At 35.2% G+C, this 24,851-nt stretch overlaps 2 protein-coding genes across 5 annotated transcripts in view; both read left to right on the forward strand.

Annotated features, from left to right (window-relative positions):
* The first annotated feature begins 879 nt into the window (after positions 1-879).
* On the forward strand, positions 880-5,564 carry LOC120076449 (Oxidoreductase family protein). Its single transcript, XM_039030282.2, has 2 exons — positions 880-1,563; positions 4,612-5,564. The coding sequence occupies exons 1-2, from the start codon at positions 1,102-1,104 to the stop codon at positions 5,230-5,232; spliced, it is 1,083 nt and encodes a 360-aa protein (XP_038886210.1). The 5' UTR covers positions 880-1,101; the 3' UTR covers positions 5,233-5,564.
* A 1,688-nt stretch (positions 5,565-7,252) lies between these two features.
* The window catches only part of SEC6, a 31,842-nt gene continuing 14,243 nt past the window's right edge, over positions 7,253-24,851 (forward strand). The window contains exons 1-13 of one of the 4 annotated variants that reach the window (XM_090312706.1): positions 7,270-7,382; positions 7,581-7,715; positions 8,042-8,206; positions 8,768-8,806; positions 8,964-9,052; positions 9,133-9,223; positions 9,648-9,737; positions 9,907-9,986; positions 10,879-10,971; positions 12,822-12,848; positions 24,022-24,129; positions 24,215-24,350; positions 24,786-24,830. In XM_090312706.1, the coding sequence (XP_090168832.1) occupies positions 8,792-8,806; positions 8,964-9,052; positions 9,133-9,223; positions 9,648-9,737; positions 9,907-9,986; positions 10,879-10,971; positions 12,822-12,848; positions 24,022-24,129; positions 24,215-24,350; positions 24,786-24,830 (774 nt within the window). In that variant the 5' untranslated portion in view covers positions 7,270-7,382; positions 7,581-7,715; positions 8,042-8,206; positions 8,768-8,791. Of the gene's footprint in view, positions 7,383-7,580; positions 7,716-8,041; positions 8,207-8,347; positions 8,844-8,953; positions 9,053-9,132; positions 9,224-9,647; positions 9,738-9,906; positions 9,987-10,878; positions 10,972-12,821; positions 12,849-24,021; positions 24,130-24,214; positions 24,351-24,785; positions 24,831-24,851 lie in introns of those variants that run through there. The other 3 variants (XM_090312708.1, XM_039028686.2, XM_090312707.1) reach the window with 3 other exon arrangements.

The following is a 24,851-nucleotide window of genomic DNA, read 5'->3' on the forward strand; positions in this document are numbered from 1 at the left end:
CAAAAGAAAATATATAGAGCATAATATAAATATAAAAATTATGTAAACAAAAATTAACGATACATTTTTAATAAAATGTTCTTGAGAGTTGAAATTAAAAAGTGAACTTCAAGAAGAAGAAAAAAGTTTATAAAAATTCTATTATCGATAAAAAAAATATTATTTGACTATTTATTTTTTTAGGGTAAAAAGCCATTTAAAATCTTAAATAAAAATTTAATAAGGTGTAGGTATCAAGTCCTTGCACCTTACCAAACATATATCACCCCAACATATATCACCCCACGCCAACAAACCAACACCAATATTATTACTTAAGTTGAACTTTTTTATATATATTAATACATATCACTTTATAATTTATATTAAAAATATAAAAAAAAACAAATAAATTAAGGGGAGGCACGTGCCCCCAACACCTATGTAGTTCCGCCCTTGCAAGTGGGATACATATAAAAAGTTTCTAAAGTGTGGTGGTAGTTGAAGTATAACATTTTCACCATATGTGTGTCGTTGTCACTGGCCGAACGGATGGATTTGAGTAACTGTACTTATCCTTTTAAATTTGTATAAAAAAAATTACAGAGTCTGAGTGTTGTTGATAGCTGTACTTATCATTTTAAATTTTTATCAAAAAGATTATAGAGTTTGGATGTTGTGTGAACTTTAGGGGACCAATCGATTTGTTGCGATATAACACCGAGGTTACGTCTTTTAATTTTAAGATAATGACTTTATCCACAACACAACAACCTTCATCCGAAAGAACAAGTAGTTCGGATAAAATTGAATCTGAAAACTCGTAATCCAAAATGTAACCAAAGTCCAAAAAGTGTCCCCCTAATGAAAATAAATATATTTTCATAAATTTATGACCTCAGACACATTGCCGATCTTACCCTCGTTCAGTCTATAAATGAACCATAGTTAGCACATATTTTTATACATCCGACAAATTATGATTCAGCAGATATAACTTGGAATATACGGATACCTAGTTAATTTTTCCAATAAATTTAATTTCATACACATCCGGTTACCTGTTCTCTCCTTTATCTCCATCACACTTTCCAGCAACGTCCAAACCTCCGGGCCGCAGACATGGCCGACACAATCATCCGTTTCGGAATCATCGGCGCCGCCGAGATTGCTCGGAAAGTTTCACGAGCTATTGCTCTTGCTCCCAACGCCACTCTCTTAGCAATCGGCAGTCGTTCACTTGAAAAGGCCTCGAAATTTGCGTCCGATAATGGGTTCAGTCCTCAGGTCAAAATCTATGGTTCTTACGAAGCTGTACTCGATGATAACGAAATCGATGCCGTCTATATCCCCCTTCCGACTGGTCTTCACTTGCGCTGGGCCGTGCTCGCCGCCGAGAAGAAGAAGCACGTGCTCCTCGAGAAGCCTGTAGCTCTTAATGTAGCTGAGTTTGACAAGATTCTCGAAGCGTGTGAGGCCAATGGAGTGCAGTTCATGGACGGTACCATGTGGATGCACAACCCTCGTACGGCCAAGATGAAGGAATTTCTTTCCGATGCAGACAAGTTTGGCCAGCTCAAATGGGTATGTCATTCAAATTCCATTCAGAATGATGTAATTTATCTACTGAACTCTCTGACTTAATCCAATCATGCCGGAAATTCGAAATATTCGAAAAGTAATTTGAATTGTTTGGTTTCTTAGTTGAAGAGGATTAAGTTGAGCGTCAATTATGTGGTTATACCTGATTGTGGTCTGTTGTTTCCTGCAAATGGATATGATATAGCCGTGGGCTATTAGGCTTACCACTAGCCTTTAAACTTTTTTTTAGGAAGTTTGGACTTAAGACATAGATTGTTAGCTTATTCACATTGAGAGATGGAAACTTCTCTGAAAATGACTTTATTTGGAGTTGTAATTTCAATCACGATAACAGATGGCAACAAGCAAAATAATGAGGTGTGGTATTATTTCAGACATTGAAGAGAAACAAGAGGAAGAACATATGTTTGATTTGTGATATTCTGTATAGTTCTTTGGAGCTATTGGAAGGAAAGAAAACAAATTATTTGATAATTTTGATGATGAAATCGGTGTGTTATTTCGTTTATTTATAGTTATGCAATATTGAAACTTTCGATGTGATGTTTGATTGTTTTCTCTGGGTTCTACCTTGTAAATTTTTTCTTTTGATGATAGTTTGTTTCTTTCTGAAAACTTCCAAAAGTAAAATCGTTTAACTTTCAAAAGTAAAAAGTTTGTTTCTTTTAGAAACTTACAAAAGCATAATAATTTGTTTCTTTTTTAAACTTTCAGAAGTGTCAAATGGGTTCTCAAACTTTCAAAAGTAAAATAGTTTGTTTCTTTTTTAAAAACTTACAAAAGCATAATAGTTTGTTTCTTTCTATAAACTTTCAAAAGTGTCAAATGGGTTCTTAAACTTTCAATTTTACGTCGAATGTTCCTGAACTTTCGAAGGAGTTGAAATTTTTAAAAAGCAATTGATATGTTAAATATAAATTGACCTTTATATCTAATGGAACCCTAAATTTTCATTTTTACAACTAGTAGATTCGTGAAATTTTTAAAAGTTTAGGGACAAAATTTGTAATCTTAAAAGTTTAAGGACTAAATAGATACAAACTCAAAGTTTAGGGACTAAATTTGTAATTTAACCAATTTTTTTTCTTTTTTCATTTTCAAAAAGAACTATCATTACAAGAATTGAAGGATTTTATTCTTGTTCATTGGGTTGTCCTCGTCCATTATTGAGCTCACACGATTCCCATAAAAACCATAGGAAGAGGGCAAATGTGCATGACTACTTAGTTAGTATGATAGTGTCAGCATATTTCGTACCGAAGGAGAAGTGGGACCCTTTGAGTTCGGTAGTTGGAGTAAGCACCAAATAGATGATGTATAAGCAACGTTCTTTTATTTTTTCTCAATGAAAGTCGTTTTTTCTATTAAAAAAATGATGATGCGTAAGCAGTAAAGAGAGTTAAGTACTGAACTAAGCATTGGGAGAACCTCAGACCTCTTGAATAGTCAGAGAACTTGTACTTCCATCTTGTTTTACAATTGGCACATCTGCTTTCCTTTTTATCTAGATTCCTACATTCCCCTTGTTTCATTTATTCATTTTTCCCCCTTCAAGGAGATGGTTTGTACCTATTGACTGTTTATATAGCATAGTGTTTCCTTCCTAGCAAATTCTGAGAATGCTTGTAACACCCCAAGCCCAGGATTCGGAATCTGGATTCGGCCCCTGATGGCCCTGACATTCCCCTGCGTCCCCTGCGACTTGGCTACATCATCCTCACTTACCTTGAATGCTTCTAGAAGTGAACATTGTCCCCACAAAGCAACACGGATCCTTTCAACATGCTTTGTCCTCACTCACATGCATCCTAAGAAAATTCCTAGGAGGTCACCCAACATAGGATTGCTCCAAGTTAAGCACGCTTAACTTTGGAGTTCTTATAATTGAGCCATCGAAAAGGAAGGTGCACCGGATTCCGAATTCTGGGCCTGGGGCGTTACAGATGGTATCAGAGCGGAACCTCTCCCAGTAAGATGTGGTTCGGGGACGAACCAAGTGGAAGCGGGTGGGCATATAACGACCCGAGTTTAGGAGGGGTACATGAATGAACCGGTATCACATCCGAATGAGAGGGAACCTGAGGACATGAAAGTATGGTTGAGAAAGGCTTAAAAGAATTGAAAGTTACTACCTATACCAACAAGGTGCACTTTCCTTTTCGGTGGCTCAATCATAAGAACTCCAAAGTTAAGCGTGCTTAGCTTGGAGCAATCCTATGTTGGGTGACCTCTTGGGAATTTTCCTAGGATGCATGTGAGTGAGGACAAAGCATGCTGAAAGGACCCGTGTTGGTTTATGGGGACAACTTTCACTTTTAAAGCATTCAAGGCAAGGGAGGATGACATAGCCAGGTTGCAAGGGACGTAGGGGAATGCCGGGGCCATTAGGGGCCGAATCCTGGGCCTGGGGCGTTACAATGCTAGTTATGGATATGTTGAAAATACTAGTAGAATAGTAGTTATTGCATAGTGGTAATTAGTTAGTGGGTATCTTGATTATAAATAAAGGGACACTTTAGATGGGAAATGGTTTTTGGTATTGTCCAGTGTGGGACTTTAGAAGAGGGATGAACCTCTTGAAAGACTGTTGATAATGTAATTTCTTCATCGGCACTGCAATGTAGTTATATTTGTTGTTTTCTTATATTTTGCATACTTAGGATATCTAACAAAAATGCTTTGCTCATCAAAATTGTTGGTTGTGGTCTTGAACAAGATGAAATGAAATGGGTTCTCCTTCGGCAGTCACTGTTTGTTGTCATGATCACATTGGTCTTTACTTTTCCAAATTTGATGATAACTATGTATTGCGTAGATGTTAAAAGGTTTGAGTGAACTAGTTTTTGGATAAAATTATAAAAACAAAATGTTAAATTTAGCAAATGCTATGGAGAATATTAAACTCTTATGTAAATGTTATTTTTCGCTAGTTATTTTCATTGTACTTAAGCCAATCAGTTCATAATTACTCTTGATTTGGATGATTAATTAATAAGAGGACTGTATGTTTTTTCTTTATGAATATCACAGGTAAACAGTATTTTCTCTTTTGCGGCTGATTCTGACTTCTTAGCTAAGGATATTCGTGTGAAACCCGACCTTGATGGTCTTGGTGCTTTGGGTGATGCCGGATGGTACTGTATTCGCTCGATCCTTTTTGCTGCCAACTTTGAACTACCTAAAAGAGTAATTGCCTTGCCTAATCCTGTTTTGAACGAATTGGGCGTGATTTTATCATGTGGATGCTCTCTTTTTTGGGATGATGGGAAAGTAGCAACCTTCCATTGCTCTTTCTTGTCAAACTTGACCATGGATATGACTGCCATAGGAACAAATGGGACATTACATCTTAATGATTTCATTATACCTTACGTAGAGAAGGAGGCCTATTTCTCCACCAGTTCGAAATCCGGGTTCACTGAACTCGTGACTGGTTGGGAACCACTACCAAGCAAACATATCGTTCCTACCGATCTTCCTCAGGAGGCTCACATGGTGAGAGAATTTTCTCATTTGGTTAAAGAGATCAAATTAAATGGCTCCAAACCTGAGAAAAATTGGCCAACCATCACTCGAAAGACTCAACTGGTGCTTGATGCAGTGAAGGTGTCACTCGAGCGAGGATTCGAACCCGTTGAAGTAGGACTGTGATTCCAATGGTCTTTCTTCATTTCTTGTTGCTTTATGATGCTATCTATGTATTGGAACTTCAATTTGTTGGTCTATTAGTGTGATCATGTTCCTTTGCACTTGTAAAGGTTGGAAAGCTTTGCATTGTCTTGAAGAGCTAAAAGCATGGAGAGAAGTCATTCCTTGAAGATGATTGCATGGTTAATTTGTGTCAATTGTGTTTATATGTTGTTCAAATGTTCTTGTAATAAATTTAGAGTCTCCAATTTGGAAGTTTAGATTTTGGATTTCAAACATGGCAGGAATTTTGTTAATTTTATCTTCATAATGCTTAAATTTATTATGAATCAAAACTACATGATAGAAGCTAATTTTGTTCAATCACTGAATGAGCTTAATGAGAATTAGAGATAATTAAAATCGGTATTAGTTTTTTGTTAGAAAGAAACTAATGAATTGTAATGTATAGTAAATATACTTTAATATGGATTTTATTCAATTTTACCTGAGGATTAGATTTTGTGTTTTGTTTCTGTTTTTGAAAATTAGGTTTATGAACATTACTTTTATCTTAAATTTCTTTGTTTGTTATCTATTTTTTATTAAATTAAGTCAAATTTTGATAACTAAAAAAAGTTGTTTCAAAAAGTTGTTTTTTGTTTTTTTTTGGCTAATAAAACCATTTAATTGAAAGAGATGCAAATTATTGAAATGGATGAAATAGATTGGAGTCTATTTAAGGGGAAAAAAAAGGTGGAAAGGATTAAGATATCTTTTGATAATATAATGAGTTAGTTTACTATAGTTTGTTGCTTTCAAAATTATTTTTAAAATGGTAGTGAAGAATTAAAGTTATGTATATATGCACACTTTTATTTATATATATGTATGTATATTTGAATTCTCTTTTTAGTACGAGTTGGGGATGAGGAATATGAATCACGTACCACTTGATCTTTGATACTAGGGGTTTTGTGGGTTTGGGTTGAAGTATTTTTTAGATCTAATCCAATTATTCAATGGTTAAATTTCTTCAGCTTAAATAATCTTTATTTAAAAAACATGGTTGGGTGGATTGGTTTTGCTTACTCAGATTATTTATTTACATGTTTGTTTTAAAAATATGTAAAATGTTAATAAGTAGAAATTTGATTTAATTATTTATATATATTGAATTAAGATTAGGGTTGTCATCAAATATAGAAAAAGAACCAAAATATTTATAAAATATAACAAAATTTTAGATATATCAATGATAGACGCTGATAGACACAGGTGTCTATCAGCGTCTATCAGTAACATTGATAGACACTAATAAAAGTTTATCAATATTTATCATTAGCAGTTTTATAATTTTGCTATATCTTGTAAATATTTTCAACTTTACCATTTGAAATAATTTATCTTAAGATTAACAACTCAACTTGAATTTATATAATAACATTTTTATTTTCAAAGTGCTAAATAACTATTTTTATGAGTTGCTAGAGAATAAATTATATAAAAAATAATGAAATAAAATAAAATAAAAATAAATACATGTATATATAATTGTATCAAAAATAAAAAAATATACATTCATTTGAATCAATTAAACCCAAAAAAATTTCATTTATTTGACCTCACAACCCAAGCTAAACTCTTATTGGCATATATATTTGAATTTAACCCATGGATGAAAGAATTTGAATCTCTATTTATTTATTTTTGTTTAGGGCATATGCCTTAAAATGGAGATGTTGATGGTCATCACCTTGTTCTAACCTCTATTTTAAAAATTCTTAGGAAAATTATTTTAAATGATAAAATTGTTGAAAATATTTACAAGATGTATCAAAATTTTAGAATTATTAATGATAGATGTTGATGTAGACACTAATCGACCTTTATCAACATCTATCAATAGGTATAAAATTTTGTTATATTTTGTAAATATTTCTTTTCATTTTTCTATATTTAAAAGTAACGCAAATTCTTATTTGTTTTCTAATTAATTTGTTTTTTTTAAACTATTTCTTATTAAAAAAATTAACTAGAATTTATTGTTTTGTCATTTTATTTTTTACGGAGAACACACTGTTCGACAGATAAAATCCCAGAAATCATTTAATTTCAAAGCAATTTCGTTCTGCCTAGCAATTCATGTTGTCGCCCAAACCGTCTTCAATCTGGTAAGAATTTTTTTGGAAGCAGCTTCGTCAATCAGATCCATTTCTATTCGGATGAAGAAAGATTGTTCCGAAGCTGAAGAATCTGTTTATCACCGGAGATCGCTTCTATTTTTTGAAATCAAGTTTTCGTTTAATTACATTGATTATCTTCTCCTCGATTTTCAAGTTTCTTTTGTGTTTCCGATTCTTCTTGTTTAGTGCAAGATGATGGTCGAAGATCTTGGTATCGAGGCAAAGGAAGCAGCCGTACGCGAGGTTGCCAAGCTTCTACCGCTTCCGGAGCTTCTGCAGTCAATTAGTTCGATCAAGGCCGATTACATTACTCGTCAACAGGTACTTGTTTTCGACGAATTTCTACCACATTCTTCAACTTCTGTGATTCTTTCCGAGATGCGCCTGAATTTTATCTTGCTTAATTTTTGTTCCAAATTTTTGTGCTGGAGCTTTGTAGGCATTCATACTAATGGTAGGATGTAGAGCAAGTAATTCTGCTTTTGTTTTATGTTTTGTTGTAAGAGACTGACGACGACAAGTATTTGATTTAGTTTAGTCAAGAAACACCAGAATATGTTGCATCATTGCTCTTCTGGATAGTGATCCTAGTCGGTCTTGAAAATTCTCAATTCCTCACCTACAGACTTATGCTTAATGCATTTCAGACTTGAGCACTTGCACTTAAAATCGTACTTCGACCATCCGTTCCTAGGAACGTATATAGTCTACAAAAATTTCAGGAGTTGGTGATTTTAAATAATTGACAAGTGATGTACATCCTTGAGAGTAATGAATAAAAATCAGTGCTGCAAACAAAGCGTGAATGCAGGGTATAACTATAACACTTGTCCATGTTATCAATTTTGGATCTCACTTAAGCTTCCATAAGCTGAGCTAATTTTTGCTTTCATTTAATTTTTTCTGGTAATTGGGTCTGGTCTCTGGATGTTGCACGCCACTCCACAATTCAGGTACTCCTCCTCATGTGAACTTCAGAACGTAAATTCTCCCATTTTGCCTAATTTTTTTATATAATTGGGGCATTTGATTAAACTTCTGGGTGCAAATGCAACATGTGTTTTTAGATGAAGTTTTGCAGTTTATTGTTGCTGTAAACAGCGTCAAAATTGGTTTAATTCAACAATCAACTTCCCACATAATATTAGTTAATGATACGAATGCTTATAGTTATTGATTTGAAAATATGTTTTGTACAGCTGAAGCATAATTGCTTGTATTCTGATGTTGTTTACAGGCACGATTACTGGTTGTCTTATCTTTCTGCTAAACATATTAAGTTAGCCTTGTTTTGTGGGGTTTACTGAACTCAATAATTCTTTTTTTGTTTTTCTTTTTTTCTCCTGAATGTTGCTATTGTACTTTGTTTGTAGGCAAATGATGCACAACTCAGTACAATGGTTGCAGAGCAGGTACAGCTGACAGCTTTTCCCCATAATTTTTGAAGAGATATGTTGTCTCACCATTGTGTATTACCATATTTACTATTGGACTGAATGTTCTGAGATGCACTTGAAGATAAGGAAGCTAGTGTTGCTGAAATAGTCTTGCTTCCCCACATGAATGCAGGTCGAACAAGCACAAGCTGGACTGGAGTCACTTTCACTATCTGAGAAGACAATAAATCAGCTTCGAGAGAACTTCATTTCAATTGAGAAGTACGAAAATAGATGCACTAGCAGTAAAATAAATATTTTGATTCAAGTATTTTGACAACTCAATTGCCATGGGCATTCAGGTTATGTCAAGAATGCCAAACATTAATAGAGAACCATGATCAGATAAAGCTCCTTAGCAATGCAAGGAATAACTTATTGACAACCTTGAAGGTCGGTCAGCCTTCTCGATAATTATAAATGTAATTTATCTCAAATGTGCCCTTGTAATTGAATACACTCTTGGATGATTTATGTGGCTGTCTTGTTTTCATTTTTGTTCTTGTTATTTTAGCTATTATTTAGGTCTTTATAGAATTCTAGATGCATAACTCGAGAAATTGTTTGTAAATTGAACTTGTACGATCTGCGCTGCAGTTGCATTAAGTACTCAGACTATTAATTTAACAGGCCAACTATCAACTTTTCTTATAGCGAAATCTTACATATCCTGCATGAAATACTAAATCCAAAATCAATCTTCTCACTATAAGCTCAAGACCTTTTTAACTTTATTTCTCTATCCATTTGTTTTCTCTCCATGGTGGTTAGCTGCACTCATATGGTGTTATAGAACTAATGTTTAAGCCTTCAATAGGATGTTGAGGGCATGATGTCCATATCTGTTGAAGCAGCTGAGGCCCGTGATTCTTTGAGTGATGATAGAGAGCTTATAAACACTTATGAGGTGAAGTGGCTTTGTTGTTATTGTTAAGGTTGAAAAAGTTTTCTCATCATTTAGGACATCTATGCATTTGTTTTAAAAGATTGAACAACGTAGTACCTTCATGTAGCTCTTCATGCATTTGTAATTTGGTCCTTATGGTTTTTTCCTATTATATGCACACTTGTCACAGAGGCTAACTGCACTTGATGGAAAACGGAGGTTTGCTTTAGCAGCTGCAGCATCTCACAAGGAAGAGGTTGGAAGACTAAGGTATCTGTTTTGTTTTGTTTTGTTTTTGTTTATGTATTCCTCTGTATATAGATCTATCTTGTTTTCATTAGGGAATAAAACGCCTTCTTAGTATTTGCAATTACATGCAAATATCTTTTAGTTTGGTATCTATTTTAGTTTGGAAGAAAAAGAATTCTTGGATCTTTCAAGACAAAGAAAAATCCTCACATGAAGGCCTAGAAGCCTTTCTTTTTATGACTCTTTCATGGTGTAAAAACCATTTAACAGCTACAACTTAAATTCTCTCATATTCAACAGGAGAAGTTTTTTGCAATTTTTTTGGATGAGTTTTCTCTTGTTTATCATTTTATTTAGTAAATGAAATTGCTTCCTATCCAAATAAATAAATAAATAAATAAATAAAAATTGAATATCTGGTTTTTGGTTACTTTTAATCTTTATAAATTTTATATCTGTGACCTCTTTGCTTGGTTTGGGGGTTGGCCCTTCATTGTTTTGTACATTTCATATTTTTAATGAAACAATGGCTAGAATAAATTTATGATTGTGAAATTTAATGATAGGCTTAAGTGGCTTACTTATTTGGTAGTGTTAGAAGTTCTTAAAGGAACCAGCTATGGTTGGTGGGACAATGGTAAGACAGCAGAGAGAATAATACTTCAATCTTTAAAAACTTTCCATGGGCTAATGTCATTTATTAGTATAACGAACAAATAAATTTATTAGGATGATGACCATGGTGACATTTTATGTTTCATTTTGCTTCTATTTTGTTTATATCAATGTTTTTTTATAATAATTTTATGAAAGTTAAGTTTCTTAGAAAAAAATTATATTTTTATGAATCCTTTTCTCTTGCCACATAGTGTGGCGTTCTCTGCTTCCTTCTAACCTTTGGAATAAACAACAGAGAATATTTTGAAGATGTAGATCGAACGTGGGAAACATTTGAGAAGACATTATGGGAACATGTATCCAACTTTTATAAACTTTCTAAAGAGAGGTACAGTGTGTATAATTTCAGTGCTATTTTTTAAATTTAATTTTATGTGCACCTTGTATTCCCGTTCTCTTTTATTTGTTTGCACCTCATTACTCCTGGGAGGTTGATCTTGGACTGTAGTTCTCATGTTTTTTTTTATTTGGTGTCCCTTTGAAGCAAGGGGACTTAAATTCTGATTATATTCCCCAGGAAAGATATCTAGTTTGTATCATACTAGAGTTATTTTCTTTTGATGCACAATATAAAATCTGAACAATTTTTAGGAAAAAAAGAACATAGTATAATGAATAATACGTTTTTTTCTTTTGAACGGAAACGAGATTATTCATTGATATAATGAAAGAGTCTAATGCTCAAAGGACATGAGAAGAAACAAAGAAAAAACTTCAAGCATGCCAATACAAGGCTAGAACCACCAAATTACATCATAAAGACTAAACTCTAGAAAAAAAATAAAACAATCGAATTAAACACATAGCTCAAGAGAAATCCAAATTCCAGAAGACTTAAACTCGAAAAAGTCCAAAACAAATAGAAGAAAAGCTTCCACCGCAATATCTTGCAAATGTTGAACTTGAGATTAACGACAAGCCCACTAAGCATGATGCAATCTTTGAGAACAATTAAGAGCTCCAAATATCATCACCCAAATTGAATATTTACTCTTCTAGGACAGCTTGATTTCCAGAAGGCTTTAAACAACTTTGTATCCATGGATGAAGATGCAGCTAATCTTTTGGAAAGTGATTTAACCAAAAACTGCCCAGAATTTTCCAAACTCCAAACTCTTTTGTCTAGATAGTCAACCTCTATGAATTGAACCACAACCACAAAACAGAACCAAAATAATTAAAACCAACCTCTTCATAACAACCACAAAACTTTTCTGGCTAAAGAAGAAATACTAAGATTCCAATTTTCAGTAAAATTAAAGTGAATTGTGATGAATAATCCTACCAAGCTTCAATTAAGGAAAAAAACTTTGAAGAGATTTCATGAGACTTGATTAAGGAGAACTTGCAAGAAAGCATCTGTGGTAACTGTTTGAAGGAAGGAGTTTGAAAGAGATCTAACCTCTTTCCCAAAAATATACCTTCTTGTTCTTAGGCCGAAATTGGAACCAAAATTTCTGGTTCTTCACTGCTAACACTTGCCGTAGAGTTGTCATCAAAATCTTCCTCTGTCACATGGATTTTTGGACTTGCAATCGATGGAACTTCCCTTGTTAAATTGAATTTTCCATTTGGAACTGGAATAATCGATCTAGTGACAGCATGGTTGGAGCAAGAAATCTCGGGCTGTTTTCTAATTATTTCTGGAACTTGGGCATGAGTGCAGCAAATTTCAATTATGTCAGGATTAAAATCAGCAATTTTTTTTTAGGCTAGGCCTTTTAATATTTTGTTGAGGAGTTTTGAGAGCTTTAGAATCTGATCCTTCCTTCTTTGACATCGAAATTCTAGGACTATTTGCCACCAATTTAAATGCTGAAGATAAATGTACTCCCTTAATACCATTGGCAAATGATGACCGCAATAATAAGAATTTTTTTTTAAGGTGGACCCATTTAGAAACTTTTGGGATTTACGCTGATTTTCTATGAACAATATAGAGTTGAGCAGCCATTATTACTTATGTAGATGAACTCTTTCCAAATTCTTGTGATAATAATTTAATGTTCATTACAATGTGTGTGTGTGTTTGTGATTTAATCAATTGTAAAGTGGATTGATATAATTAAAAACAGTAGGTACATAATTTGTTCTTTGATAAAGCTTCACTATTAGCTGTCTATGATTTTGATCCTTTTAGCACTCATTTTCTAACTGTGTAAATTTTCCATTCTGCAGTCCACAAACACTGGTTCGTGCTATAAGGTAATGTCTAAATCGACATTTGCCAATCTTGGGTTAAATTTTGTTTATTAATTTAGCTAGCACGATCATTCAGACATATGTTTTGGATCTCATGCTGGCAAGAACTCAGATACTTTTAAAGAAATCAGATTCACTATCCTTGTATATTTTCAATTTTCTTACTATCTTGAAAATGGTATGGTATTTAAGTACTCCCAGGAAATAAAAAATTGAAACAATAAAGAAAGGAATAGAAGTTGTATAATATCTTTAGCTGTTTGTTGATACTTCCACCATTTCGTATCTGGTTAATGGAGGGAAAAGATAATTTCGTTATGGAGCACAATGTGCTGCATTAGAAGTCCTCTACCCTTTACCAACTCTCCGCAATAATCATTCGAGAAAAACAAGGACTAAGGGCTCTACAAAGTTGTATAAAAATTTATATAATCACAATCAGATATAATAGGATAACTATTTTTGGTACAGGACAACCAATTTTTGACATGTAAAAATGGTGGAATTTTCTTTTATGTGATTGTCAACTCTCAACTCCCATGAAGAAGCTAAAAGATATTACCAAGTGTTACTTCTCTTTTTTTTTTTTTTTGGAAATGGAAACGAGCCTTTTCATTAAAAAAATGAAATGGCTCGTTTCCATTTCAAAAAAAAAAAAAAAAAAGAAAGAAAGAAATGAGACTAATGCTCAAAGTACAAGAGAATTATACTAAGAATAAAAGATAAATAGGCCTAAGGATCAATCTCGTGATCATATGATTAAAATTTTCATTTGCATAGACAAGAAATTTCGTACCCTTATATGTATATTTTGGTTTATTGGAAACTTATTTATACAAATGAGAAAATTGTAGCTTTTGTTATTGACATGCCATCAAAAAGCTCCTTCTTGTTTTCGTGGTTAATGGCTTATTGATATGCTATCACACTTTGTTTCATAACTTCACTAGTGGCAGAAGGGATAAAAGGGTGGGTAAAATCTTCGTTGATTTGATTTTCTTACTTCCTAAGGCACTTACCGTAGATTTGTATATAAAATAGTTACATTTGAATTAGTCATTTACATTTTTTTTAATGTTTTTTAGATGTTCTCTTTCCTATTTTAATTAGTTTTCTTGTTATATTTCTCTTATATTATATTTACCCATTGTTTGGTCCCTTTTGAAGAATAAGAGAAAATTATTATTATCTCTCCAAAATATCTTGGTATTAGAGCTAAAAAACTAAAACCCCTAACCCTAGCCATCTCTAAGTAGTCATCGACATTGGCCATAGAAGTAATTACCATCTCTAGCTGTCGTCGTCTGCCAAATATTCGGTCTTCAGCCCAGGTTGCCATTCGTGGATCTTCCAACGTTGTCGCCAACATCTGCCATAAAAGCAATCACCAACTCCAATCATCGTCGTCTGTCGTCTGCTAAATCTTCTCCTCAATGTCTTGCTATGGCCACTTTCGACCTCGCCTCCATTTGGTGCCGTTGGTTCCCCCTCAATCCGTGGTTCATGGTGTTCGTGGCATGGGTTTTGTCCAACTGCGTTTTCTCCTCAGCCTGTGGTTTGTGTTGTTCATGGTGTGGGCTTTGTCCAACTAGGTTTCTCCTCCTCAGCTGGGTTCATGTCACGCCATCTTTGGATCCGACTTCCGTCCTTAACAAAAGGATTTGGTAACATTTGGTGCAAGATTTGGGTTGAAATCAGTTTCCCTTCGTGTTTATCATTTGGTTGCATCGATTTGGTCCTCACCAAACCAAATATTTTTCTCTGCAATTGTGGGTATCATTTGGAATGTCTCTTCCATCATGTCAAAGCAGAATGTTACAACACCTACAAGTTACTTTACTCATCAATATACTGTCTTTCATTGTTTCTCTGTTCAGAAGAATAAACAAAATTTATGGATGGTGGATTTTGGGTTGTCAGATCACATAACTGGTGACATCAATATTTTCCTTCAGTTCAAACTACAGAGCCTGGTCATTCCTCAGTTCGAATAGCATATGTATCTCTCTCTAAAGTTATAAGAACAGGATCGATAAAATTATCAAATGATCTCTTACTCGCCAATGTTATTTATGTTCCTACATTGAGTTATAACTTGATGTCAATAAGCAAACTTACAAGTTATTTGAATTATACATCTAAATTTTATTCAATTTTTTGTGGATTTCTGGAGTTGGGTACGGGAAAGGTGATTGTCATTGTTAAGCAGTAGAGCGGCCTCTATCATTTTCAAGAAAAACATCTTCCAAGTTCATCTTTCAACCCTAGGTATGAGTCTTCTTCAAATTCTGTTAGTCTAATCCCTAAGTCCTCTTCAAGTTCTAGGTCTTTGTCTAGTGAAAATCACGTCATGTTGTGGCACTTTCGTCTTAGTCATCCAAATTTTTTATACCTTGAACAATTGTTTCCTCATTTTTTCATCAATGATAAACAAGCCATTTTCAGTGTGAAATTTGCCAAATTTCCAAACATACTCAAAATTCTTATCCAAGGGTGCCCTACAAGCCTTGAAAACCTTTTGCATTGATCCATAGTGATATTTGGGGGCCCTCTAGAGTTAGAAATATATCAGGAGCATGTTGGTTCATAACTTTTATTAATGGCCATACTAGACTGACATGGACATATCTCATGAAGGACAAATCTGAAACATCAAGTACATTTCAATCCTTTCACTCTATGACCTTCACGCAGTTTCAAAGTATTATTCAAGTTTCCAGAACAAATAATGCTCATGACTATTTCAATTCAACTCTTGGGTAATTTTTTTCACCTCATGGTATTGTACACTAGTTCATGTGCGGACACTCCTCAACAAAATGGGATTGTTGAACGAAAAAATAGACACCTTTTTAGGTCGCTCGCTCTCTTATGATTGCCAATAATGTTCCTAATTTGTTTTGGAGAGAAGTCATTCTTACTGCAACCTTTCTCATAAATCGAATGTCTAGTCGAGTCCTCCAATTCAAATCTCTTCGAGATGTCTTCCTCTAAACTAATTCCCAACTACAAAATTTTTCTTCAAGTGTACCTATTTGGGTGTTTGGATTTTTATCCTTTGTTCACAATCATTCCTCTCATCGATTCAAACTTGATCCAAAATTCATCAAGTGCATTTTTCTAGGTTATTCGTCACATCAAAAGGATAAAAATGTTATTCTCCAATGACTAGGAAAATTTACCCTTCTATGGACGTTACCTTCTTTGAAAACCAACATTTTTTTCACCAAATCTCAAATTCGAGGGGGAGAATGTGAGAGAATTTGAGCCATGAGTAGTTCAGGCTACTTGTCCCACACCTCCTACTCGCATTATAATTGAAGTCTTAGCTCCTCCTCTAAGTGAGCTACAATTACCTTGTCGAACTCGCCTATTGTTTCTGAACCTGAAGTCTAACAAGTTTCTGAACTTGTAGTCTCACATAGTCAAACTCCTATTGTTTACTCGAGAAAGAAAGGGGTTACCTTGCAAGACTTTGAATGTCAACCACTTGAACTAGACACATCTTTGAATTCCACATATGAGAATATCATTTCAATGGTGCCCTTGATTGATGATGCAACGCTATCAATTGCTCAATGGAAAGGTGCTAGAAGTTGTACCAGTCATCCAATTGAAAAATATGTGGCATACAGGAAATCACATTTATCTTATAAAGTCTGTGTAACTCACTTGGACAATATTCAAATTACATATAATATTCAAGATGCATTGAAGGATCCTAAGTGGAAAAATGTTGTACATGAGGAAATTAAAGCTCTTGAGAGTAATGGAACATGGACTCTCACAACACTTCCTCCTATAAGAACACCATTGGTTGCAAATGAATTTTGACAGTTAAATACAAGTCAGATGGCAGTGTTGAAAGATTCAAAGCAAGACTTGTGGCTAAGGGCTTCACTCAATCATATGGCATTGATAAAGACTTTTGCTCCCGTTGCTAAATTAAACATTTTTTGTGTTCTTTTATCTTTAATAGTAAATCAAGATCGGCCTCTTCAACTTGATGTTAAAAATGCTTTTTTGTGATCTCGAAGAAGTTTACATGCAGGTTCCTCCTAGAATGGAAAATGAGACTAATAAAGACTTGGTACGCAAGTTGAGAAAGTCTTTGCACGGATTAAAACATTCTTCTCGTGCTTGGTTTGAAAGATTTGCTAAAGTTATGATTAAAAGTGGTTATCATCAATGTCAAGCTAATCATACTCTATTCGTGAATTCTACGGACAACAAAACTGCAATCTTAATTGTATATGTAGATGATATCATCATTACAGGAAATGATCTATGGGAGATTTAAAAAGGATGCTTGCAACTGAGTTTGAAATCAAAGACTTGGGAAGTTTGAGATATTTTTTAGGAATGAAGGTAGCAAGATCTATAGATGGCATTCTTATTTTTCAACGAAAATATATTCTAAATTTGCTAAAGGGGATTGGAAATCTTGGGTGTAAACCTACTAAAACACATATGGATCCAAATCTAGGCCAAGACCAAAGTGAAGAGATTAGTCTAGTTGACAAGGGTATGTATCAAAGGCGTGTGGGAAAGCTGATTTACTTGTCACATACCAAACCAAAAATATCATATTCACCAAGCATTGTTAGTCAGCACATGAACAATCCAAATGAACATCATCTTCGGGTGGTTACAAAATTTTAAGATACTTGAAAGGTACTCCAGATCATGGACTATTGTTTAAAAAGTCATCAAATAGTATGGTAGAACCTTGTACTGATGCTAGTTGGGTTGGAGAATTTATTGATCGAAGATACATATCTGAATATTGTTTTTATATTTAGGGCAACTTAGTCACGTGGAGAAGCAAAAAGTAGTCAGTTGTAGCTAGAAGCAACGGAGGCTGAATTTCGAGCTCTAGCTTTGGGAATTTGTGAAGGGATGTGGATTCAAAAGCTTTTGAAAGAACTAAGGATAGAACCTCAAAGTTCATTCTAAATACTGTGCGACAGTCAAGTAGCAATTGGCATAGCAAAGAATCTCGTAAATCATGACAAAATGGAATGCATAGAGGTTGATTGACATTTCATATTTGAGGTTTGGCAAGAACATAGTAGAAGTAAACCATGTTCCATCTGCCATCAACTTGCCGACATTCTCACCAAAGCTTTACCAAGGAGAACTTTTGATGAATTTAATTCCAAGCTTGGATTGTATTCTATATACAACCCAGCTTGAGGGACAGTGTAGATTTGTATATAAAATAATGCATTTGAATTAATCATTTACATTTTTTTTAATTATTTTTAGATGTTCTTTCCCTTTTTAATTAGTTTCCTTGTTAGTATTTCTCTTGTATTATATTTACCCATTATTGGGTCCCTTTCGAAGAATAAGAGAATTATTATTATCTCTCCAAAAATATCAGAGCATCTTAGGCCACCAATATAGCAAAAGCTTAAACTAATGGGTGAAGGCAAATTTAAGTAATTAGGGTATCATCAAATTTGGGTGCGCTCCACCGATGTACATAAGATGGCCGTTCGTACATATGAAGGCCATTACGAGTTTTTGGTGATGTCGTTCGGGTTGAAGAACACACCCTCAACATTTCAGTCCATTATGAACTACTTTGATCCCATATGTGTAAGTTTGTGCTAGTGTTCTTTGACGACATATTTATCTATTATAAATCGTGGAAGACCATCTGATGCATTTGACAGTAGTGTTGGACATATTAATTTCAAATCAGTTTGTGGTTAATTTTAAGAAGTGTCAGTTTACGGTTGAAAGCGTCGAATATTTGAGCCATATTATATATGTTGAGGGAGTGGTGCAGATCCAATTAAGCTAGAGGCGATGGGTACTTGGGCCATGTCAGGAAATGTTAAAGACTTGAGAGGGTTTTTAGGCCTTACGAGGTATTATCGTAGCCAACTATGGATTTGTTGCCTTACCATTGACTCAGTTACTTAAGAAAGGCAATTGTCTATGGAATTCAGAGGTAGAGGAAGCTTTTTAGCACTTAAACTCAGCAATATTGTTCGTTCCAGTGCTCAGTATTCCAGGTTTTTCCCAGACTTTTATGGTTAAGATGGATGCATCTGGAGTAGGTGCGGGCGTGTTTTGATGTAGCACCAGCGGCCTTTGGCTTATTTTAGTCAGGACTTACCCCTACACATCGATTTAAAGCAGTTTATGACATATAATTGATAGCTATTGTGTTGACAGTTCAAGAAAGGTTTGGAAAACTCGACTGCAGATGCATTATCTAGACTGCCACCACCGGCATTGGAATTGGGTCTTTTGAGCGTAATCGGGGGACTCAATACGTTAGTATTTGTAGACAAAGTGAGAGAAAATGAGTCTTTGAATGGCATTCGCCAAGCTTCATTAAATGGGTAGCCTGTACCCGTGGGATACACCTTGCAAGGTGAGGTCCTATGTTTATAATGGACGATTGGTCCTTTTTGATACTTCTTGCACTATACCTTTACTACTAGCTAAATTCCACAATAGGCCTGTGGGTAGTCATTAAGGAGTCTTGAAAACATATCAACGTCTAGCTTGAGAGGTGTATTGGCGTGGCATGAAGGCTCGAGTTTGTGCATTTATGGCTGAATGTTCCATTCCTAATCAAATTTGGGAGGATATTAGTATGGACTTCATCGAGGAATTATCGAAATTCGAGGGGTATGACACTATTTTGGTGGTTGTTGATCGCCTATCCAAGTATGCACATTTCATCCCTCTTAAACATCCTTTTAGTGCTTGATATGTGGCTGTTGTGTTTGTGTGTGAAATTGTGCGACTGCACGGTTGTCCACGTAGTGTAGTGTCTGATCGAGACCACATTTTTACTAGTTTGTTTTGGGAAGAGCTGATGCGGTTATTGGGTACTCATGACATAGTACTACTTACCACCCTCAGATTGATGGGCAAATAGAAGTAGTCAACCGAGGGGTTGAGACTTACTTACGTTATTTTGCCATGGGAACTCCGAAGCAATGGTTTAAATGGTTATCGTGGGTAGAACTTAGATACAACACTGACTATCACACTTCACCTCACATGACTCCTTTTGAGATTACCTATGGTTGACCGTCTCCTCATGTGTTACCATACGAGAAAGGGACAAGCATGGTTAATGAAATTGACCAATTGTTAAGGGATCAGGATGAAATGCTTGCAGTTTTGAAGGCTAACTTTTTGAAGGCTCAACAACAGATGATCAAGTTTGCTAACACTAAGCGGCAGGAAGTTTAATATGAGATCAACAATTGGGTGTATGTTAAGTTACGTCCTTACCACCAATCTTCCCTTAGTCAACATGCCCACCCAAGCTTCGCACCCCGGTTTATTGGACCATTTTAGGTTGTGGCACTCTGGCACGTATGGGACCTGTTGCATATCGGCTCGCCTTGTCGAAAGAGACGGCATTCATCCAATATTTCATGTGTCTATTTTGCGCAATGTTGTGGGCTTTAATCTGCCAATTTTTCCTACTCCAAAAACACTAGCTGCTGACTTGTCTGTGCATATTATGCCTTTTGCTTTGTTGGGACGGCAAAAATCAACTGTTGAGGATGAGGACTTAGAAGTTTTGATTCAATGGGAAAATAGCTTACTAGAGGATGCAACTTAGGAGCAAGGGGATCTCATTCAGTTGCAATTTCCTGACTTCCACCTTGAGGACAAGGTGGCTCTTTTGGGGGGCAGGTAATGATAGGCCCCCAGTAGTGAATGTATATACTCGTGGGCATAAAAAGGGTTGACGAAGGGTAGGGGAATGTTTTATTTATGGGCTTATGAGAATATTGCTAGTTAGAAGCCAAGAGTATGTTATGCTTTAGTTGCTTTTAAATACTGTTATGTTAGTATAGGGGAAGGAGGGACCCTAGTTGTTTCCTCTTCCACCCTCCAACTTCTCTGTCCATTGCCAACTTTGATCACCGTCGTTCGTATTTGACCTTCTGTTGCCACCCTCGATCGTCTCTTTAAGGTGCTCCATTCTCCATAACCCTCTCTCTTCTTCTCCCACCTTATTGCGTTTGTCAACTTCCCTTTGGCTTTTGTCTCAGTTTTCTCCATCCATTGTCGGCTTCGTCCACAGCCGCTCCGATCTTCATCAACCATCCTTGGCCTTTCACCGCCTCCCTCGGTTGCCACTTCTAGTTTGTCTCCCCAAAACCCAAATTCTTTTAACCCTGTTTTTTCTCTCTTTTCTTTTTTCCTCCTTACCAAAACCCTAGTTGCATTTTCTTGTCTTCCCCTCTAGCCTTGCCTCCATTTTCTTCCCCTCAACTTCTTCGCTGTCAACCCTCCCTTTGTCTCTCCCACCTTTGTTGTACATTTTTCAACCTTAGATTTTCCCATCCTTTACAGCTCTCTCAGGTCGTGCCTCAGTCACCAATTTGGTTTCCGGCGCGCTTCTCATTTTAAGATGTCTTTGAACAATTTGGATGAGTTGTATTAGGAACTCTTATTTTTGGATAAAGTATGAGAAGAACATGTTATCTATTGAGAATTCAAGTATTAATCAGAAGATTTTTCTTTCAATCTCCCATTTGCTTTGGTTTGAACTATCCTTGGTGGAGTTGTTTCTCCTGAGATGACTCTGGACTCATTCGTCTAGCTAAGTTCGAATCGTTAAATGAAAGGAATGTGCTATTTGGCCACCTATTGGTAGTAGGAAAATCTACATGTTCCGACTGGTTTCTTGAAGAAAGGTTGGATGGTTTTCTGGGAAGTTATTAGAGACTTTTTGAGCAAAGTGGAGTCTTGTTTGTTGTCCTTCCCTCAGTTTGTTTTGGTGAGTATTTTTTGGGAGCCTTTAGCTCCAGTGCTCTCAAATGATTTAAAGGTGGCTAGAAAATTTCAGGTCGTTTCTTAGCTTGTCTGACTTTGATTCCTCTCATTGGGTTAGATAGCAAAGATGCGTTGACATTGAACTTCAACAATTTGTTTGTTGTTTATCGTTTGTTTGCCTACTATTCTTGGAAGGATATTCGTCTTGCTCTAGAAGACTATTTTTAGTCTAAAATTCTAATAAATTCTTCATGTTTGATAAGGCATTATTAAAACTTGATGATAATTTTGCTGATATGGATTTTGATGGAAAATGGCGAGAAATTGGATCCTTTCATTTGAAAGTCAAAAATTGGTCTTTTAAAGCACATTCTCATCCAAAGTTCATTGTGAGTTATAGAGGTTGGCTTTCGATAAAAAATTTACCTTTGCCTTTTTGTAGTCGGACCCATTGGAGAAAAACCTTGAGGGACTGGTTAGTATTTCTTCTCAAACTCTGAGTTTCTTGGATTGCACTGAAACTCATATTGAAGTTAAAAGAGATTTGTGTGGTTTTCTACCCGCTGAAATTGAAATTAAAGATAAGAGTAGACAAATGGTAATTTCTACCTTAGATTTGGTGATATTTCTTCATTAGATTCTCCAATTATCCTTCAAGTCATTTTTCAATGATTTTTCTAACTCTTTGGATATTGTGAGATTGATTGAAGTTAAGCGTGATGTAGATTTGATTGAAGTTAAGCGTGATGAAGATGTGTTTGAGGCATCAGATATTTTGGAAGAGGGTGTTCCCAGACAGTTAGACAAGCAAATCAGTTTTGTTTCAACTCCGAATGAGGTGGATGCACTTCCTCTAGGAAGCCTTAATTGTCCTTTGGAAACTACTGTTAATACTCCACATCCTGTAGACTTAAAGAGCAATAAAGAGGATGTGAACATTGAAAGTTCTCTATTTTCTTATTATCCACTTTCTTTCACTTGGACAAAAAAGAAGCAGTCGTTTGTAAAGGAACATTTTGGGTGCAATTAGATGTTTTGGAGGAGTCATTTACACGTCTTCTTCTAACTGATTCACATCCGGCAAACAATCAACATCCTTTGCCGTCTAGTTTGAATTTCAGCCAATCAATCGTTAAAATTTCAGGATCAAATATTTCTTTTGTGAAAGGAGTTTATAGCCATCCACCTCCGAAAATAATCTTTCTGACTACAATTCCGATTGTAAGCAATGAGAATATTATGGATTCTCTAGCACAAGATGCTTTAGTTGAGGAGACTCAAGAGGTTTACCTTGCAAATGGTTTTGATACTTTGTTTGTGAAGGGTGAAAATGTTCAAGCAAAATTGTCTCCCACAATTCCTGCCAAGTTTTCTGCTTTGATTTGAAAAATGTGGTTTTCAGATGGAATCAATTCCTCCATGTTCTCGTTCAGTTAAAGCTTAGTTTGGTGGTTTTGTTTAGGAATTGAAGTAATTTTGTGGTTTTCTCGTATTTATGCGCCTAAACCTTGTTGTTTTGTCCTTATGAAGTTCCGTTTTTTCTCCCAGTAGTTATAATCTTGGAAGTGGCAGTTTAGAAGTTGGTTTGATTTGTGGTTTGATTCTCGCACTTTTGGCCTTATTGGACTTCTTTCCTCGTCTACCCATTGGACTTCTATCGACTTTGGCTTTATAGTTTATGTGCTCTCTTGTTTTAATTTCCTTTTTGGAGTTGGTTTGTTAGGTTTAAGTGCGCGCTTTTCGTTGTCTCCTCCTCTTTGTATCTCATTAGTATTTCTTTTCATTTTGTTTTCTCGCATTTTCACTTTCTTCTTGATGGATATCATATCCTTGAACATTAGTCTCTTTTCATTTTATTTCCTTAAAAAAAAAGTGGGGGGGGGGGGGGGAGTATCTTCTTAGCGATCATCTTGTAACAGGTTCTCTCTTGCGAGTCAAGGAGAGATTGGGAAGCTCTCGAACCCTTCCCCAATTGTTGATAAATAAAATTGAGGCTGAGGCCTATCACACTCCCCCTCACTTTGAAATATGAAGAAGAGCCAAACAAGTGGAAGTCAATCTTAATTGGGGAGGAAATAACATTGCAGGGGCTTGAACATATGACCTTTTTGGACCACTTGCTCTAATACCATTTTAAATCACCGATTGGCCTAAAAACTTAAGCTGATGAATGAAGGTAGATTTAATTATATATCATCTAACACTTATATTTTCTAAATTAAATAACAAATGCCATGTTTGTGAAGATGATGAAATGCAAAGTAATCCTCAATTAATTGTTCATTTAATTCTTTGATTCCAGTAATCTTCAGATACAAATTTCTGGGAAATCCTTGATGAGATTTTCCATGATAGCTAATTTGATTGCCGGAAATGATTTAATGCTAATTTGTCAATCATACCTTTTCAGAGTCGTTGAAATGCAAGAAATTCTTGATCAACAACTTGCTGAGGAAGCAGCTGAGGCCGAGGGAGGTGGCGCAATGGCGACTGTAGCAAACCCCCGCAGAACCACAAAGTAATTATTTTATCATATTTTAACTCACTTTTTGAGATTTAATGCTGTTTATGCTGATCAATCAATTTTCAATATATCAAACCAGAAAAACCTCAGCAACAGCTTCTTCTAGAAACCTTACACAACAAAAATTGAAGGCTCAAGGGAAAGCATACAAAGACAAATGTTATGAGGCAATAAGGAAGACCGTTGAAGGAAGGTTTAGTAAACTTTTGACGGAGGTACTTCTCTTCAAATTTTGCATGAGAAAAGAAAAAGGAAGTATACTTTATAAGGAAAAATACAAAAACCACCTCTAAAATATGATGGTAGTTGCAATTACACTCTCAAACTTTCAATTGTAAAAATTGAGCCATCAAATTTATACAAGTGTTAAAATTTGACCCTCAAACTTACATAGTTATAGAAGTTGTTATAATTGTACAAGTTCGAGGGTTCAATTTAAATTATTTGGGGATCCAATTTCTACCACTATTTTAAGTTTGGGGGTCAAATTTTAACACTTGTATAGTTTGAGGGCTCAATTTTTACCAACGAAAATTTGAGGATGTAATTGCAACTACCACCATACTTTTAGGGGTGGTTTTTGCCATTTACCCTAGTTTTTACCTTCTTGGCTTCTTGTAGATGTACTCATGAAAGTTAATTCTCATCAGCTTGTTTTCGAGGACTTGAAGGCAGCTTTAGAGGAAGCTCGAACGGTATGCATCATATATTGTAAT

This window comes from Benincasa hispida, chromosome 4 (assembly GCF_027475165.1).
Source record: "Benincasa hispida cultivar pf3 chromosome 4, pf3_genome.v1.1, whole genome shotgun sequence".
Taxonomy (NCBI): Eukaryota; Viridiplantae; Streptophyta; class Magnoliopsida; order Cucurbitales; family Cucurbitaceae; genus Benincasa; species Benincasa hispida.

Bases quoted from the DNA above. Each gene is read 5' to 3' on its own strand.
- LOC120076449 (XM_039030282.2), top strand. From the start codon at position 1,102: ATGGCCGACACAATCATCCGTTTCGGAATCATCGGCGCCGCCGAGATT. The intron at 1,564-4,611 runs GTATGTCATTCA...TGAATATCACAG, and splicing joins AGTTTGGCCAGCTCAAATGG to GTAAACAGTATTTTCTCTTT.